At 28.4% G+C, this 20,809-nt stretch overlaps 1 protein-coding gene across 1 annotated transcript in view; it reads right to left on the bottom strand.

Moving 5' to 3' along the window:
* Positions 1-3,771: 3,771 nt before the first annotated feature.
* LOC111633384 (fibronectin type III domain-containing protein 4-like) overlaps positions 3,772-20,809 on the bottom strand; it is a 26,157-nt gene continuing 9,119 nt past the window's right edge. Inside the window, exons 2-4 of the mRNA XM_023377942.1 lie at positions 9,420-9,567; positions 5,774-5,928; positions 3,772-5,241 (exon numbers count right to left, since the gene is read on the bottom strand). Of these exons, the coding sequence (XP_023233710.1) occupies positions 4,796-5,241; positions 5,774-5,928; positions 9,420-9,567 (749 nt within the window). The 3' untranslated portion in view covers positions 3,772-4,795. The remainder of the gene's footprint in view (positions 5,242-5,773; positions 5,929-9,419; positions 9,568-20,809) is intronic.

The following is a 20,809-nucleotide window of genomic DNA, read 5'->3' as shown; positions in this document are numbered from 1 at the left end:
ACATTATCGTTGTATAAAATAAAACTTTTAGTATTTAATTTTCTTTTTTTTTTTTTATCTCTAGATGGAAACAGTGAAGGTTTCATATGGATAACGGCGTAACTTCTCCGTCAATAAAATACAAATTAACCAAATTCTTAACCAAAAATATACAAATATTTACATCTAATTCTATACAGGAACTCCTAACAATGACACTCGGATACAATACATTATTAAGACAGTGAAAAGAGGATTTGAATATTGAAGATCTATTCAGACATTTTAAGAAGAAATTTCATCCTTAATTTCGCTATTAATTATAATCAGTTACTAAAAGAGATGACAGGAAAAAGTATTTTTTCTAAAATTGAATAATGGGTACGAGCTGTAAACAGAAAAGATTTCAATTCATTTGCAAATTTTAACGATTTTTCAAACACGAATAGGACATTTTCCTTAATGTAAATCTTTCGTAAAATACGTAATACATTACGTATATGTGACATATCTTTTTATAATGTTTGTCCTTAATATAAGTATATTTTCATAAGTCAATAATTTAAATAGTACACGTGCCTAATGAAAACAAATGCAAACAATATTGTTATTAAGAGATTTATTAATAATTTATAAAATATTGTACAATACAATTGCAAATATTAAATCAATCAGTTGTATTGATCGTTATTTATCATTATTGAAAAAATTGAGGGTTTTTTTTTTTGTATGTATGAACGTTAGTGCGTGTGCGAGGGACAAGATTTTATTCCCCCATTTTGAAGCTTAATAAATCCTGTACCTTTAGTCGAAAATTTCTGAAATTTTGCAGGGAGATTTGTGTATTAGGGGAAAATTTTTCTAGAAATTTTCAGGAAAATCGGACCGTCGGTTCGGGAGATATTAAGAGATTGGGAGGGGCATATCTCAGAAAGCTTCCAAGTTATGAACGTTATTACTCGCACAAATTTTTAATTTAATGAAAAATAAATATATTTATTCCGAAAATTTAAAAAAAAAATCATCCTACTTCCAATATTTTTTAAAAATTTGTTATAATGTTTCTTAAACGTAAATATCTTTCGCCGGAAAAGTTAGGCAACTTTGCTGGATTTTTAATACAATTGATTTTTGTTAATTTATTCATTTATAGATAAACTTGCAAGTGAATTTTATTTTTTAAATCATTTTTTAAGATAATATCTTATAATGGAGCTACAATACATAAAAATTAATGTTATTGTTGAATAAATAACTTAATATTGATCTACAACAAAAACATCTGTCTTTATACTTTAATGTACCCAGATAAAAATATTTTTTTATTTAATTATTGGAGAACAAATATGATCAAAGTCGAAAATTCCTATTCAAAACATTACAAATTGCGATCTCTACTTGGAATTTTTAAAGTATTATTTAGCTTTTGTTCTCAACACTACTTAACTATTCCACTATTCCCCATCTCACCCTCTTGGAACTCGCTTAGTTTTCACATTTCTACATTAATAGCGGTATCAATTAAGATCTATTACGATATAAAAACAAAATATTTACACGCTAGAATTTCTAGAAAACTTTATATAATACTTTTTTAAATTAAATTTTCATGTATTTAACTCCATTCTAGAGATTAACGAGATTAGTAGATACACGAAGATTAACGAAGAACGGATGAACAGAAGGGCTAAAATTTGAAAATTGTAGGCCAATAATTAAATCAATCAACAATTAAAACTTAATTTACAAGTGTTTTACAAGTGCATTTCCTTGCATAATCCAAAAACAGTAACGTAACTAGATATTAGAGGGAGATGAATTAGAACGTGCAAAGCCGTGTTTACCTTGTATATAACTGCGCTTGATTTACTTGATTTATTTATTTATTTACAAAATTAAGTGGATCCGAATCCCTAACCTCTTTTTCTTCCTTACTTTTGTATATAAATTGCAATCCCACTAGGCCCTGGTTACTAACATTAAGCTATTTATACATTGATACCATTTTCTGTAGCCAAAAAAACTATCATCATTTCGACCCATTTTTCTATAATTACAGACAAGAATTTTAAAAGTGTAATTTAGAAAAATGTTAAAAGTAAAATTATTAATTATTTATAATTATTAATTATTATTTTTAAAATCTTTTATCACTTTTAACGTCATTTTATACGAATTGTTACTAAATATAGACGATGCGAATTTGTTTCCTGTTATATCTGATAAGGTTGAAGTGTTTTTCTTGTCAAAATGTACCTCATCCGCATTATTTGGATGGAAATAAAAAGAGACCACGTTACGGAAGAGGCTTATTTATTTATTGGAAAACCATCAGAGCATCTACAACCCAATTTCAGTAGCAAAACTAGACTATAATTAATACAAACAGCAACATTAATTGACCAATTTACATATTGCCAAAATTTTATTTACAATTCTCTCTTATATATATATAATAAAAAAATGTTTAAAAATTAAATTATCATAATTAAATAAATAAATTACATACCGAATTGATGAAAGATTTAAAATAATAAATTATTATTTTATTATATTTTATAGTAAAACCTTTATAAGATGGAATCTCACGTCTTTTACCATTTAGGCAGGTTTTACTGTATCTAAATTTTTATATACATAATATATTTTAAAATAATTTTATATATTAAGAGATCCGTAAAACGTCTGTTATAATTATTTATACAATATAGAATGATTTTGTTTAATATTTAGACTGTTATTTTTGCATAATTTATATATATATATTTTTTTTTAATTAAAAAGAAACTCGTCTATAACATAATTACGGTTTTAAACATATAAATAGTTTATTATGAGTTATATAAATTGAACATTTAGAATGAGAAATGCATAGAAGTCCATTGGAATAATTAAGTGCATGCATTTAATCTGTTATATTCTTTCGAATAAACTCACCCGTTTTAAAAATAAATATCTTTATCAAATTTTGTAATTTAATCTATTAAAATTTATATATATAAAATTATATAGAAGTATACAAGGAAAATGTGTAATGTGTTAAAATTATATAAATATCTTCTCACTTCGAGTTTTAACAATGTTTCTATAGTTTAATTCTAATTAAATTTCTGAAAATAAATATAATTATTAAATTTAAAAAAAAAATCGATTTTATAGAGCAATTATTCAGTATTTTGTAGAAATTATAGAAGCTTAAGCGATAAAAATATTTCTAATTATATACAGGACGGTGAGAAGTAAGTATACAGTTGTGTATCTGAGAAATAAAGACCTTTGATATTCATCATTATTATTATTTTATATTCCTTAATGCATAAAATAAATATATTTTTTTCATAATGACAACTGTATACCTACTTTTCCACCCCACTTCTTTATATAAGAAGCGGTCCATAAATTACGTCCTTGAAATTTTTACTTCCCCTCTCCCCTTGTCCCAGTTTGTCCAAATTTCCATAATCTCCCCTCTTCGGATGTTCACCGAAGCTCAACCACCCCCCTTTCCAACTTTGTCCCACGTCATAACCTCCTCCTTCTCTTCCTGTGTGACGTCATTTACGGACAGCCCAAGATACATTGCAGCTATTACTATCAGGCACTTAAATCCTTATTATTCGATCGAATTTCTTCTAAGTATTTAATTATAATCTAAATTTTATAATATACAAGATGCATTTTTTTTATTTTAAAAAATACTCGTAATGCCAAGATTTAGGCATATATATATATTATATTGTATAATTTATATTTATAATTTAAATTTATATACATTGTAATTTTATTTCCAATTTTCCAATTCTTAGTTGAATTTTTTCCTCTTTTGCAAAGTTTAAATTTATGTTTAGATATATTCACGCTCTACCTTCTATTATTAATGTTCATTAGCTAAAATTCAACATTTTGTACACTATTATAAAATTTTTTTATAATATATTTCAACGTAGAATAAAAATGCAAAACTACAAATATATAGGCAACTGCAAAAGTGGACCGGTTTTCAGCAAAATATCTAAGAAATCTGCAAAATATGGAAGAATATCTTCCGATTTATTGTTTAGCTGATTCTGTACACGTGAGGCAATATTAAAGAAAGCTGCTATTGCTTTTTTTTTTCCATTTTGTATGGGCAGAGGACCTTCATTTCTTAAAATCCGCACACAACTTCGAAGATGATCAATGGGAGATAATGGCACAATAGGTTTGGTTCGCTCGTACACTTTTTGTTCTTCTCGGCCCTAGACTAGAATATCTTCAGATATTTTCATTTATGTAAGGCCTTGCCAACTTAAGGATGTAAACAAAATTCCCTAAATTCACAACAGATATGAATAAAATAGGGGAAAAATCAGAGGCATACGGAAGACCAAAAGAAAAAAAAAAAAACAGTATTCTTATTTAGAAAATAATAAGAAAAACCCTGGATAAGTTTGACATTTTGACACCTCCTGATGAAATTCTGTCATTTCATTGTATCTAGTGAAATGTCAAATCTGATATCCGTGGAATGCAAAATACATAGTTTAGGATATTGGAAATTTAGGAAATCATTGTGCGGCACATCATTTCAATTATTAATATTCTGGGGAAGTACAAAAAGATATGAATTAATGGAATAAATGATTGGAATAATTGGAAAATTAAAGAAGAATTTTTAATAGTCTTGCTTCCTGATTGAATCAATAACCGGCGCTTATTCTTCTCCTTTGATATTTTATCAAATCTTTCTTTCTTTCTTTCTTTTTTTTATTGTTATAAATAGCAGAATGCGAGGCGTTAATGTAACTCAGACTTAACTCTTAATGGATGGAATCACTCAAAGCGCAGTCGACTGAATGTCGTTGCAGTTGATTTGTACCACTAGCGATTGAATATCTTCGGCACTTTTCACCTTCCTGGGCATCCCAATCTGGTGCATGATGGGGTTGCTATTGGATGGACTCGTAACAAACACCGAATTTTGACGAGGACGAAACCTGTGATTACTGTACGTAGGAAAGGACGTGAATCTCTGCAAAGTTTTTTCTGGAGGATTCAAATCGGGCACCCTCTGCTGTTTTTGCAAAACTGCAGTGTAAGTTTGACTTCTGTACGCCGGCTGATAAGGTTCTAACATCCTTATTTTACCCCATTTGTTGAAGAATAGTATGATGACCGCTACCCACACTATCAACACAATTACAACAATAACAACTTCTTCTTCTCTCACTAAAAAATTGTTGACTTCCACGTAAGATTCTTTTTCTCTCGTACTTTCATTTTCTGCGGAGGAAAGAAAAATAAAAATAATAATAAAAAAAAACACAAATAAATGAAACGGTTGCTGTTTTAATCAAGGACGTCTCTTTTGTTAATTAATACTTTTACGGATAAGTTATTCATAGAAAGGATTAGGGAAAACAGAAATGGAAGAATTGATTAAAAGAAAACGGGATTAAAATCGACGTTTGTCGTTCCTTGTTTATCATTTCGTTCGATCCCTCAAGGGAATTAATTTATACAATTTTAATTAATGATCATTAAGCGCGATGATATTTTAACCCAAACCCTATTAATTGAAAGTTTCGGTTAGTTTTGTATCGATTACTTCATCACTTTTTTGTTAAACTACTTCTAATAATTTAGACGTGGACAGGAGTTATATTACAAAGGATGCCGCATTATCGCATCTAATTTGTTATCATTAGCTGCGTACCAGACGAGAACACGTTCGTTCTTCAAAAATCAATTTATTCTTTCAATTAAGAACGGAGATAAAATAAAAATAAAAAGAGACAATTCTTTGTTAACTTACGGACATCTGGGGCAACGAACGATATTACTGGGCTACTGATGTTTGATCCTGTAGTGGAAATGGCTGTCAGATGAAGCTGATACTCGACTCCGGGTCTCAGATGATCCAGGGTGACTGTTCTAGTATTCGGATCCACTTCTTGGATAATGCGGTATCTAGCACGAAATGGATTATAACAGCCTTAAAATAACTAAAAGTATAGAAGAAAAAAAAATACAAATAATTAATGCTTTACATCACGTCAGAAACGTGCGTAATTATCTCCTTTCAAATTAACTTTTCTAAAATTCTACATTGTCTTCCTACCGAAATTTTTATTTATTTAATTACTATTTATCTTTTCTCTTCCCCCCTTTGAAATGTTACTTAAAAATCTATTATTTTAATTACAATTTATAAAATTAATTGACTAAATGTAAAACCTTCTATGCAAATTTACATCAGCAAATAACATAGAGAAATGCATTGACTGAGTAACTAATAGAACTTCATTTTACGAATATTAGTGTTTAATTTATCCCAGAAAGTTAATAATTTATTAAAGAAGATTTGGGATAAAATGGACCACGCTAAAGATTATAGTGTGGTATTTTAAAATGTCTTTATTTTTGTCTTTTGTCCATGCCACCACGTTGGAGTTTCTAGAAGTTAAGAAAGTACTTGGAAAAACTCGAAATAAACTGAAATATCACGCTTGTTTATTAATTTTAATGTAATATTATGTCTTTAGTACAATTGTATTGTGTGATTAGTCTGAAGTTATACACATTCTGGGCAAGACCTAACCCAAAATGGATGCAAGCCAGGTAGACAGTAGGAATTATTAGAAAGGGACTATCGATCTCGATAGTCCCTTTCTAAATTTAAATGGGTAAAAGAAATTTCCCATTTAAATTTAGTTAAATGTAGGGAAAGTTAAATGGGTAAAAGAAATTTCCGAAATAATAAAACCAAAGTGAAATTGATCCAATTCACCCTACTTATTATACGTTAGAAAGAAAACAAAGATGTACTTTTACATAATATATATGGAGTGAAGTAAAGTGTCATCTCGTATTCAGAAGCTGTCTGATCTAAGTTGTTGTTGTGTGGTTTCTCTATCATTTATTACGTCAAAATATTTCTCCACCGGTTAACTTAAGATGATGTTGATAAATTGATAACAGTTTATCTTATAAAATACACAAATTTTAAAAATTTCTTTCTAGAACAAGATCTCATTTCTACAAAGGATATTTTTTTTTCCATTTGTTAACGTGGCTTATTCAGTTTTTCTTTCTGCTTTTGCACATGTGTGACACAGCTCATCTATAAATGCACTTCGATAAAAATCTAAGAAGGTCAAAAACTATCGAGTTTCTTTCTCTTCCAAAATGCTAATATCAAATGAAAATATATATTTTTTTTTATTAAAGGAGAAATTAGCATAGAAACAATTTTAAAAAAAGTACTTACGTCATAAAAAAACCAAGGTAATATAACTGATATAAATTATTAATCTAATAAAACGTGTTAAAGCAACGTGTTAACGGTGTATGCAAGTATTTCGCTGTTATTCTGTGTTACGCTGGCCTTCGATTCAGACAAACACTATTATATCCCAGCCACGTAATTACATTAATTTGCGTAATATTACATAACTGTACTTGTTCCCGAACCGCCATATTTTCGTCTAGTGGCGAAAATTTAAACTACGAAATCTGTGATGCGAATAGTATATATTGTATGTACCGAGTTTCGTGTTAGTGTACAGTAAATGCCCATTAGAATCGATCCTTGCGAGCTCTGATTTTGGTCAATTTAATCTTCCTCTTTTTTTAATTTTTAAAAATATCTTTCGAAATTAAAAAAAAAAAAGATAGAAAGGATATTACAAACTTACTTTAATATCCTATCTATTATTGTTACTATTCGAGTAATAAATTTAATAAAAATAATATTAGAATAGAATATTCAGAGTATATTTTTCTGCATCAGAAAACTGATTCTTTATATATTACTTGTATTATACACCGAGACTGTATCTAAATTTAATGATAAAATCTATTTAGTTCTTTGTTCTCCTTCTATGATTAAAGGAAAGAAAAACATGTTTTTTGCTAGAATAAAAATAGTTATATAAATTGAAATTTGTTTACCACTCGACTTATGAACGTAACTTTATTCATTCTTCCGTTTTCGGAATAAAATTTGAATAATCGCGAGGAAGAAAGGGGGAAAAAAACAATTTCCGTCACGACATAATTAATTTCGACAGAAGAGGGGAAACAAAAAACAAATGGTGGCACTTATTTTACTGTTGAAATATACGAAAAACGTCAAAGTTCGATCAAATTTTCATGAGTTTAAACTAAAATTGGGACGGATAATTAAGATAAACTGTAACGGATGAAGGAGAACCTTTACGTTGATGTCATTTGAATTATGTATAAGAGAAGATGACAGAAGGATTTTTATTCAACATGTGCTTGGTTAATATGTTTTAACTCGATCAATCATTAATTGGAAGGAATTATTCAGTGATCAATCTGTCCGCTTACGCGTAGAAAGGTTGATTAATTAAAAGACATCCTCCCCCGTCTTTCTCTTAAGTTAGAATCGATAATGCAGCCAGATCAATCAGTAATTCTTACTTTTCTCCAACGAGACGGCCAATTTTTACTTATTAATTCCATTTAGAAATTACCATTCTTAACTTTTATAATATTCCTGGCTATATTTTTTTTTTATCATTTTACTCTTCCACAATTTATTAACTAAATTTTTAATTTTAAATAATAAAAAAAATAAATTCAAATTGGATAAATCACAGAAATCACTAGTGAAGTTTTATTATTATTATTATTATTATTAGTACGGGATAATTAATTGAATTTCTATTCGTATAAGGAAACTTAAAGGGAATAAAATGGAAATAAAATTCAGTAAAAATAGAATGAATATAATTGTATGAAAACAAAACTATCTTTACATAAGAAAATTACAAGTAAAAATTCTTTTTCTTTGGTAAAGTTTTTCGGATAGATTAAAGTCACTTCTCTACCATCGAACTAGAAAAGAGAAAATTTAAATTTGCATAATGAATAATGAATGCTCCTAACGTTTAAGATCATTCATTATTCACTGAAGCGAACTTACGTTGTAAAAGAAATTAGTTTCTATCAGAAATTCGAAAAGCGTTAACGTTTTCTTCAATTTTAATTCAATTTAGGAAGTATCGCCTATAGAAAAACGTATCGGCCATTTTCTTTTTTCTTTTTTCTATACGAAACTGTCAAATTAGCAAACAATAATCGAGAAATGTTCTTTCTCCAGTTATGGAAAATTACATAAATTCGGTAATAAAGTTTCCCTCACGTCTTCAATTGAGAGAGAGGAAAAGGAAAAAAAAAAATATATATTTATATACAGAAATTTCCTCGGGGGCAATCGAAAATAATGTGGCAAACTTCTTTATTAAATGTTGCGCACGTAGAAAAATATAAAACTAAAGATAAATAATTTCTTTTTTTTTTTTAAAGAAAATTCGCGCTTATCACTATTCTACGATCTGTAATAGTTAATTATCTACTTACCTTGTCTAATATTTATAAATGAATTTTTATTTGGATCGGGATTTGACGAGTGTAAAGTAACTTGAACTTACCTGGCAACTGATGCGCGGCATGTGAGTACGAAGTGCTGCAGACCGACGGGGCAATCATAGCGCCACCTAACAAGAACCGCAGGCGGTGACCAACCAGTAAGCACCAAAGTAATGTTAGAAGGAGGAGCGGGACAAGACTCGACCGAAGCTAAAAATTAAAATAAAATTAAATAAAATAACTTTATTTTAAAAAAAAAAAACACAGAGATTTAACGAATATACTTCGATGATTTAATTGATAAAATAGAAACGGGATAACTCGTAGGCACTCGAGAAAACTTTGCCATTATCGATCTAGAATAGTTGCGATGTTTAAGCGAATTCTAGTGATTATAGGGAATTTTTTTCGGTGTTTTATATCGATTTACAACGATTTTTCTTTAAAATTAATTATTTCGAAACGATGGAGTGAACGAAAATCAAATACAGTATCTTAATCCGAATGATCAAAATCTATTAAATTTAATACTCGATAATAAACGAATTAGTTTGGCATGTAATGTAATATAAATTAATCTATAAATATATTATATAAAGTGTAGAATATTAAATGAAACACGAATTTTAATTAAGTAGGACTGTACCGAAAGATAGAGATAGAGAGAAGCTGGAATTGACATTTCTCAACTTGTCAAAAGCGTACAAAAGGCTCTAGGCATTAAACGTGTCGTAGATAATGTTATTTTCAAACTAAATTAACAATATTTCGACTGGTTTTGTGCATCTGGCATGTTTATTCTGGATAAATCAAAAAAATTGGATCGATGGCCAACGTATTGGAATGATATAGTGTTCGAGATTCTTCTCCTTTGCACCATTAATAAGTCATATTGATGCCAATACGAAAGTTATCATACTCTAGAATCACTTCATACTTTAAAAAATTCAAAATTTTTATAAATTATTTAAAGAACAGACGTTTCCTCGCTTAGGATGAATTAATTTACTCTAAATATTGTATATTAATGGTGTCGTCGACGCCATGATTTTTTTTTTTTAATTTTAAAAATAAATGTTTATGTGATAAGAATTTTAAATCTGTCTGTCTTATTCACCCGAAAAAAAAAGAAAAGAATAAAGGATTTTCAAGAATAATGTCGTGTTAGTTTAGTAAATAATAGAAAAGTGAGATGTGGATGCTCTGTCGAGTGACATATTTTAGTCGCGTAATCCTAGTTGACGTATCTAAATAACCCCTTTTTTTTTTTTACTAAAATCTCGAATGTAATATGTAAATTAAACAATTACAATTCTCCTTAATGGTAGCTCCTTTCGGGTTTTTTTTTCTTTCTTTCTTCCCTTCTTCATTAGTTGAATTGGTTTAATTTTTCCCTGTAGAAAAAGTGCCATCGATTTCTTTGTCAATATTTTTTTGTTGTTGATACCATAAACCGGATTATACTCATCCATCTTCTATGAAAAAAAAAGAATCACGGTTTCGATGTAAAATTTATTTATCTTTTTATTATTATTATTATTTTATTTTATTTTTCAAAACCGATCAATTAAGGGAGATTGTCAACTTAAGTGTCTCACTTCTGGTCAAGATTTAATTATATATCTTTAAAAATTTTAATGTTATTTAACTACTTAAAGTTAAAATTACGTAAATTTAGAGCCGAATTACTTATCAATTTGTATTTTAATCTAATAAATGCTAAGAGTGGATCAGGAATCGAATCCGGACTCTTTGGTCTTTTGTTCTTTTTAGTGACCGCAAGTCGGATTTAAAAAAAAAAATAAATAAAATTTTAAATATTTATGAGATTTTTCAGTATTAATAAATCGGATTAAATACGGAAATTACTTTATGTCGGTTCTTCTTAATAGAAACTTCTTGATTTATGGGAAAGTTAAAATAGAGTTCTATCACTCGATTATGTTGTCTAAATTTTTAAAATAATATTGGAAAGATTGTCAAAGTCTATTTACATTTATAATAAGAAATACGGCTTTAAATTTTGACAGCCATTTGACATTTAACGTTAAGTTTAAACATTCTTTAATGTTAGTAAATCCGGTCGCTTCTAACGTCCTCCAAAGGGGCTTACGATCACGATAACGTTTCGTAGCGTGTCTTTGTAGAAATTGTTTATTTTTATGCCTCAAGTTAATACCTAATTAGTGTAAAATATTAAGAATTCGTCAAACGTTAATCAGATTTACGGATGAAAAACAAAGGAAGAGATTCTAACGAATGCTCCAGAAGTTTCTCTCTCTTTAATATGCAAAAAAAATAATTTCGAGTGATATTAAGAAAGAAAAAAAAAACACAGTATACTGTTTATTAAATTGAGTTGCGAGCCAACGAATTCCCAAAGCAGAACAAAACACTTCAAGCTGGAACATCCAATCTTTTGTTAGTTGGAGAATATATTATCCACCATAGCAGAGGGAAAGTTTCGCTCGAATGTCATTGAAATAAGAATAAAAAAAAATGAATGCCAGATTTCTTCTATACTTTAAAAATGAAAGTATTCTATGAAAAGCCAGGACAGTTTCCTGCCGAATCTAACTTCATAAATAGCAATCCCACGAGGTTTAACTTCTTCCGACGTCTTATTCTTCTTTAGCAAAATCGTTCTTGTCATCGGTTTCCCTTTAAAGTTCTCACCTAACTTCAAAAAAATAATTCTGACAGATAGCATAAAAGAATATATACTTTTATATAGAAGATATACGAATTTTTAGCTTCTTCTCTTCGGTATTTTTTAAATTAAAACCGAGATTATGTAACAAAACTTCTCGAGTATCGAATTTAAATACCTATTATAGGGAATTTTCGGACCAAAAAAAATAAAAAAGAAGGTAATCCTTTAGTAGTAGTCTTCGATATCATTTTATTTCCGGGGAGAAGATCTTAATGACTGTAATTACTAAGTAATCTCGGTATTAGCTAGAATAAGGTAAAAAGTAGGAGAAAATTTAAATAAAGTGTCTTCGTTACAACAAAATTCGATTCGTCTATTAAGATATGTCATTTAAAACTTGTCATTTTTTTCGTTTCATTCTTCTATCTTTCCATAAGTTGCTTTTATCGATTCTCTCTCTCTCTCTCTAGTTAAAAAGACGACAATAAGAGCCAAAATGGAGTCGAAAACAAAAAGAAATTCTATTTATACGTGTTAAAAGGATAGAAATAATAAGAAAATGTCTAATCTACTTTATAAACTGATTCAAAGAAGCATAAGTAATGCTTAATTAGACGATTTTAAAAAATAAAAGAAAGAAAAATTCTAATGCGAACACGTTAAAGATTAAATTGGAAACACGGATTAATTAATTAATTAATTTTTTTAAAAAAATGCTAAATTTAAAATTCATATAAATAAAGTTTGCATTGATAATTGTACAGTACAACGTCTGATCGATCGAGGAAATAATATTCATTTTACTTGATATTCATGCTAGTTTAGTATTCGTTTTCTCTATTTATTCATCCAACATCTGAATATTACGACAAATGCAAAATGGCTAGTTTCTTAGTAAAACATTTAAATTTGTAGGAATTTTTTCTTTTTTCTGTTAAAGCATACTATATTTAAATATTTTTACTATTTCTAGTAGTTATATAACGTGGAAAGTGTGGCGATCGGTCAAAAAAATGAACCTTTAAACGTCGAGAAATGCAAAAAATCGAAAGGGTTTTTTCTGTTTTTATGGATACTAGTGTATGTATGTGTGTGTTTGTGGGAGGGGTTACTATTTTGTCACTCACTTTAAAGCTTAATAACTCCCGTGCCCTTTGTCGAAAAATATTGAAATTTTGCAGAGAGGTTTATGTATTAGAGTGAAATGTTTCTAGAAATTTTCATAAAAATCAAACTATTGGTTCGGGAGATATGGCCCCACTCACTTAATATCTTCCGAACAAATCCGAAGACTTAAAGGTAATGGTAGCAATTACTAGGGATGAAAACAAATAAAAGAAATGTCCGGAAAGTCCAGCAATAATGTTGTCAATTGTTTTAAATATTTTACTGCATAAAATATTTCTATGATTTTTGCAGGCTATAAAAATGCTATTGTCACCATTAACTTTATTATTTATTATTATTATTTTATCATCACAAAAAGAGGAATTTTTTTTATACAAATTATAACTTCTGAATTAGCTTAACAATTCAAATAATATTATAAAATAATAACTTTCCGTTTTTGTTCGTTTTATTATTAATAAAGACATTTTAAATTAATAATCAGGGTATTAAGAGATACGCTCTATTCTCAGAAAGACATTAAATATGTCGTAGGTTGGCTCGTTAACGAGGGTAATTCTACTGGAGAAAATATTGCGATAATGATAATAAAAATTGTTAAATCTAAAAATAATTTTCTTATTAATGAATATTTTACTCTATTCATATTTAAAGAGAGAAATTTGCCTAATATATATATCAAATACAATGATTTTATACTAGAGGATGCTCCGGGAGAACTTTCTATAGGAAACTGGTCCCTATTTAGGTGTTACTAACGTGAAGAAAACCCGGAAAACTTCTTTGGAGAGGCGCGAACAATGGGGAATATACATATTGGGGGGATCCTAAAACTGAAGAAGTGTACGAGAAAAAAATCATTGTATAGTGTCCCCTAATGTCCAGGCAATTTGCTCCTTCTTCCCTCCTCTGGATACCCCTGTTGAGGTTTAATAGATTAAAAAGTGGCATCGACAGATGAGAAAAATTCCGATAAACCACTTCCTTACAAAGCTGTTACTTAATAAAAGAAGTTAGCAATTGATTTATATTGTCGCATGAAAGAGAACGTATGGCGATCATTAAGAGTTATTCGATAGATAAATTGTTTCTTAGAATAAAATTATCCATAAATTAAACAAGATTAATAAAACATTTTTTTTTGTTTCATTGAAAAAAAAATCGTATTAAAAAATTGGAATTTTTTTTTAAAATGTTGGATTCTATTCGAATCTGTTTGAAAATGCAGCAATAAAGGAGACAATGAAGAGTGGAATTTATTGCAAACTGTTCAATAATTCTACCTTTCGGTATGTCAATAAAGGAATTGACAAAAGGGTATAAAAATTGATTTCAATGATCTGTGATAAAAGGCTATACAAATAAATCCTTTATCATTCCCCTTCATATTATATAACTCGTCAAACTTGAAGAATATCTCGAGATTTAACACTAAAAACACATAGAACACAGTATACGTAGGCCCGAGGGGTTGTATAATAATCATATTTATTTTTCAGCCATATTTGAAATAAGAATTTTCAAAACCAAATTACGATTTTCCTCTTCGTATTACCCGAAAAATCTATCTTCTATAGTGTAGTGTATTGTATAAACCTATACTGTAACATAATATATATGTATAAGAAGAAGAAAAATTGCTATTACTTTTTCTATTAAATAAAGATTTTAAATTGTTTACCGAAACAGAATATTATGGTATGGTTAATGTTACAAAAACTTAGAAAAAAAAAAATATATATATATAAAATTTTTCATAAAATAAAAATAAAACCATTTTACATTAAGAAAATTGCCTATTTTAAACGATATAGTTACATTTTAAGACTTTTAAGTACCTCTTTAAACTGATTATATTAATGCGATTTAGAAAATAAATAACATTTCAATTTATAAGACTGTATTATGGTGAGTTTTTATGTTCCATTCTCCTCCTCCAAACATAGCTCATACTATATTTTGTAGAAAGGTTTATGCATCAATAACAAATACAATAAAAGAAACCAAAACAATTTTTATTATTGTAAATCTACTCTTTTCACATAACCTATATACTTTTATATTTTAATTGTTTTGATTACAATTGAAAATCTTACACGAAACATTCTACTTTTATAAGCTCCTATTCTATTTATTTATGTTTCTTTTATGTTCTAACCCAATTTTACTCAAACTGTACTTATCAAACAGCCATTAATCCATATTATAAAACATTATTCTCATATAGATTATGCTTTAACTATATAAAATAATTGATTTACAGTCTCGGATTGCTTTTATCTTTCTGTTCTGTGGGCACTAAAAGGACCTTTTTTTATTTTAGCAAGCCAATTACTTGTTCGACTATGCCCACAACGGTCGTGTCCGGATATATCCGGACATCCATATGAAAAATTCCTGAGTTCTTCGACCCGTCCGGATTCATCCCTGATCCCTCAGAGTGGAAGGCTGATACCTTAACCGCTCGGCCATCAACGGTTTAAGATTAAATATTCATTAGTTATTTTTACAGTAGAGCTTATATTATTCGAGAATATTCAGGTATTCGGAATTGTTTACATTCAGGTATGTACGGTATATACAAGCATGGATATAAAATATAAAGAAATGGAGTTCCATTATTTGTATCTGCAACGGATATAAAAATATTTCAATTGTACTTTATCAAAGACGTTTCTTTCAAGAGAATAAATTTTACTTGTCTTTAAATGGGATTTTGGATGTTATTAAAAAAAAATGGAATTTAATATCTTATATTGAACATTATCAATAATACAAAGCAAGATTATGGAGTGTCTGTCCGATACGATATCAATTTTCAAATCTAGCAATTTTCTATATTAAATCAAGATTACAAACAGCCATTATATGTGCCTCTTCTACCAAAAAAAGGCTTATAATTCGAAGGCCATGTGGCTAAAATAAATAAATATATATGGAACGTATTCAAAAATATTTCAATGATAATATCGAGCGAGAATAAATGTAATTTTTAAAATTTTTATGACTAGAAACAATTTAAATACTTTGTTTTTATAAAAAATAAAATGTTTAAACTGTAATAATAATAATAATGTAAAGAAATAATAATAATAAAAATAAAAAGAATACGAATAATCCTACCTTAACTTAATTAACATCGTTAACATTTAGTTTCACGTAGTTTATCCCGAACGGAAATCATTTAAATAATATATTGCGATTTAAATGCTTAAGTGTATAACATACACAAAGATAAATGAACACTTGAAAATATCAATTTACATATTCACTAATAGAACTTTTAAACTTTTACACGAGTTCTATATTCTAAGTAGGTTTTCTAAAGATAAATTATATGCATTATTTTAAAGAATTGTTATATTTACAATCAATACGAACAAATTGAAACCAATTATCATTTGCTTTAATGAAATATTTTGTATAAAATAATTTTAAAATAAAAACATTCTACAAATTTTTTTTTAGATTTCGAAACAAAATGCTCTCTATTTTAATAGTGTCTTGCCCCTGTAAATCATACTTTTCCTATTAACAAGAGAGCCATGCAGGTAATCTATAATTTTACTAGGTGTATATATATTAATATTTAAAGGCCTTTTAAATATATAACATGTAAAGTTTGATGTAAAGAATGATCCATTTAAAATACAGTAACTATTATGGAGTTATCATTGTAAAATTCGAAAAGATTTCAATTAGCATCATTATAAAAAATGTAACGTTAAAGGAAATAACCGGTTGAGTCTTAAATAACAACTAAAGCATGTATTATAATAAATGTTTGGTGCATTTAATTAAGTTTTTATACTTTTTTCGGTCGAGAAGACAATAGATTTTCTATTAATCTAAGTAGGAAATCTGTTTTCTGCCTACTTTAGATTAATCTAAAAATTAATTTAAACAGATAAAATAAACAATTTCTCTTTTAAAAAAAATTTGATAAAATAAATTGATATTCATGAAATTTTATCACAAATTAAAATTCAATAAACATGAAAATAAGATAAATAAAACAGTTATTAAATTTTAAATGAAATATCAAGAGTAAAAGCAAGAAAATAAAACAAAGAAATCTTAAACATCATACATCAACATCATAATAACAAATTTAATTAAATTGAAATATTATTAAGAATAAAAAAAAATTAATAAAACTTTTAAAATTATATTCTGAATTTAATTATTTATTTTATAAACTGTGAGTTTTTAAGTAAGAAACACGTCTATATAAGTTTTCTTTTAATAAACTATATACAGTTTACATATTATTTTGTGTGTGTGTAAGTGTATACACGTACACACACAAAACTTTATATAAAATTAACGAACACTTGTCGTGGGTTCGCACCTTACCAATGTGTTGACCACACAATATACACCACTACAGTGCATTTACACACAGATTTAAACGGTGTTTATCGAATTTTGGGTGGATGGAGGATGGTGGGTCACCCCTAAAACATTATTAAAATGAAGAGAGAGTATAATCGTGAAATAAACTAAATTAAAATGTGAGCATAATCTTTATATCTAAGAGTATATAATAACAAAAAGAGAATGCAAATCTAAAATGTGAAAAGTGCTACTTTTCTAAATGCAATAAAGATAAGGAGAAAAATAGATAGCGCAAGACCACTCCGCGCCATAAATATTCTAGTCTGATGGATGGTTTCCTAGACTCAAGCATTTGCCAAGTGAACAATTGAAGCTCAGGTATGGCCAAGACGTTCTGAAACACAAGATCTGTCAGTTCTGGCCTGTCATGAGCATGTATATGGCCCGGTAAAGCGAGCCCTTTTTAATCCTTAGCAGGCCCCTTTGCCCCGTTATATATTTTTTATTTTTTGAAAAAATGAAATATATAGATTGTTTCTTTATTTAAAAAAAACAGTCTTAAAGATTTATTTTCTGTTAATATAGTAAGATTAATTCTATAGGAATCGCTAAGGGCTTCTGATATCAAGTAATACCCAAGATCATTTTGAATGGCTCATCTTTGTCAACACAAAGCATCTTTGTTTTATTCTGTACAAGTTTCCTTTTTATTTTTTCTTTATACTTCCCAGGCTGTTATATAAAATGGTTCCCCAAGATTTTTACATTTTTTTTTTAAATTTAGGGGCCCTTGTAACGTCGAGAAATAGAAAAAAGTTGGGGGGTTTGTATGTATGGATGTTAATGTGTGTGGGGGTTACGATTTTTTTTCACCCAATTTGAAGCTTAATAACTCCTGTGCCCTTTGTTGAAAAATATTGAAATTTTGCAGAGAGGTTTGTGTATTAGGGTGAAATGTTTCTAGAAATTTTCAGGAAATTCGAACAATTGGTTCGGGCGATATGGCCCCCACTCCCTTAATATCTCTCGAATCAATCTGAAGATTTAAAGGCTTCTCTCAACAAACTTTTATTTATTGCAAGTTAAATAATTTTATGAATTTTAACTATTTTTACATATCGTGCTTGATTAAATCACGCAATTAATGCTAAGTAATGTATATGTTAAATAATATTCTATTGTTTGTACATAATTTGTTATTTTAAAATATAATTTTAACTTCATTAACAACGATAAAAGTTTCAAAACATCTGTTTTTATTTACATGCACGCAAGATAAATAAATATTTTCATGTAAATATCTGATCGATTTTACATGAAGTTTTTTAATGTTAGTATATTTAATTGTTTGCAGGGAGGAAAGAACGAAAAAAAGATGTATTTAATTATAAGAAAGTTTCTGAAACTTTGTAAGGAAAAATTTATCAAATGCTCTAACAAATGATGAAAATACTTAAGAGAAAATAAATTATAATGCATAAAATTATATAAAAATATAAAATAATATGTTTTTTGGATGTAATTTTAAAATTGCAATGCTATAACTATAAATCCCACTCGCTATCATCTGTCCGTCCGTCCTTAATCTCGAAAACGGAGTTAGATAGGTGAAATTCTAGACCAGAAATGGAAAGATTAAAAGCCGGAAACCCAGATTAACTACAAACTAACTTTAGATTTGGACCGAAAATCACGTTATTTCAATTAAAATATTTCTTCCAGAGAGGAGTTAGATGATCAGCATGGTTCTTTTGTTAACAGGGAAAGTATTATGTACAGGGGCAAGACCCTACTAAAATCGAGAGCATTGTGCATCGAAATGTAAAAAAATTGCAGCTCAGAATTGTGACGATGTCATAATAAATATCAATAATTGCTCGTTTATCATTAAGTTTGTGTTACTGAACATTGCAGTTTGTCAAAGGTTTGCTCCTGACCAACGAGCTGGTCATGTGGAGTTTTCCGGGTCTACTTCACCTGTCTAACACCTAAATAGGGACCAGTTTCTACAGAGAGTTCTCCCGAGAGGACTTTCAACACACAAAAGAGAAGGATCAGATCGTCCACGTGTTGCGTTGTAAAGTATAACGCTTCAATTCGTAATCACGAAGCTACTCCCAGATGCTTGAAATAACATAAAAGTAATGTGAAGGAGTAAATTACATTTCAATTTTCCTTCAATTCAACAATTAAGAATCTCTTCTTGTATACAATTTATAGTAATTTTATTGCAAAATTATAACATTTTATAAATTATTGATATTTTGCATTCGGTATCAAAGATGCTTTTAATATATTATTTTATATTCTTTCGGGTAATTCGTCATAAATTCACATTTTTGTAAACTCCCACAGGCTCCATTCTATCAAAAGTTATTATTTTCATTCGTCTAAAACTTTCATTAGCGTAAGTAATTCTAGTTATTTGATAACTAATTTACATAAGATAAATATGTATTTTTATTTTTTGATTATAGGCTACATAAGAATGTATTTTCGTGCTTTAACTCGTGCTCATAATGCAGTAACTGTATGCTTTATTAAATGACTTACTGACCTCTCACGAGACGTTAAGATATAATATTCTATATGAAGTATCTCCTTATTCTTATCTACTATCATTTTATTGGAAAGAATCTAGTTTCATGGGTCATACAGGCAATAATATCAGCATAAAATTATATAAATAACACTGTTCGAGCCTTTGCAGAAACATTATACGCAGAATTCAATAGAAATTGATATTGTATGGACAGAACAGTGTTTATTTCTGGTACTTGATGGATTTAATGAAGCGCAACGGGGTCACATCGAAACTTCTTGGAGCAAATAACAGAAATGATTCAAAAGAATTTCCATGTTTTCGAATCGTATCGATTGTAAAACTCTTATCTTAGTAACAGAGAACAAATACAAAAGGAAATTGATTTGTTTAATCTTAATGATGCTTCCAGCAACAGCGTGGATCAGAGCGTTAATAAGAATAGACACGTATCAGCTGCCACATTACTCGAATCTTTACAAAATAGCGAGCATTGAGATCGCTGATTCGTTGGAAGAAAAAAAATATAATAATAGAATTGATTATATGTAAGAAAACCTGTTATTAATAGTAGAATATTTCTTCGCCAAATACCTGTACAATACGATTCTTATTTCTAGCAATCATTCGTGCACAGAATACACCTTATTTTATAAAGATTTTCAGGAATTATTCTTATAAAATTGTCGAATTGTCGAATTGTTTATATAGTATAATCTCAACGATCTATTGTTGCTAGTTCGAGACGTCTAGTAGTCGACAATCGGGTATTAGCGGTACAGTTGCCAAGT

Source organism: Centruroides sculpturatus, unplaced genomic scaffold (genome assembly GCF_000671375.1).
Source record: "Centruroides sculpturatus isolate CEXI.00-Female unplaced genomic scaffold, Cexi_2.0 scaffold677, whole genome shotgun sequence".
NCBI lineage: Eukaryota > Metazoa > Arthropoda > Arachnida > Scorpiones > Buthidae > Centruroides > Centruroides sculpturatus.
This window is presented reverse-complemented; position numbering and strand designations above follow the sequence as displayed.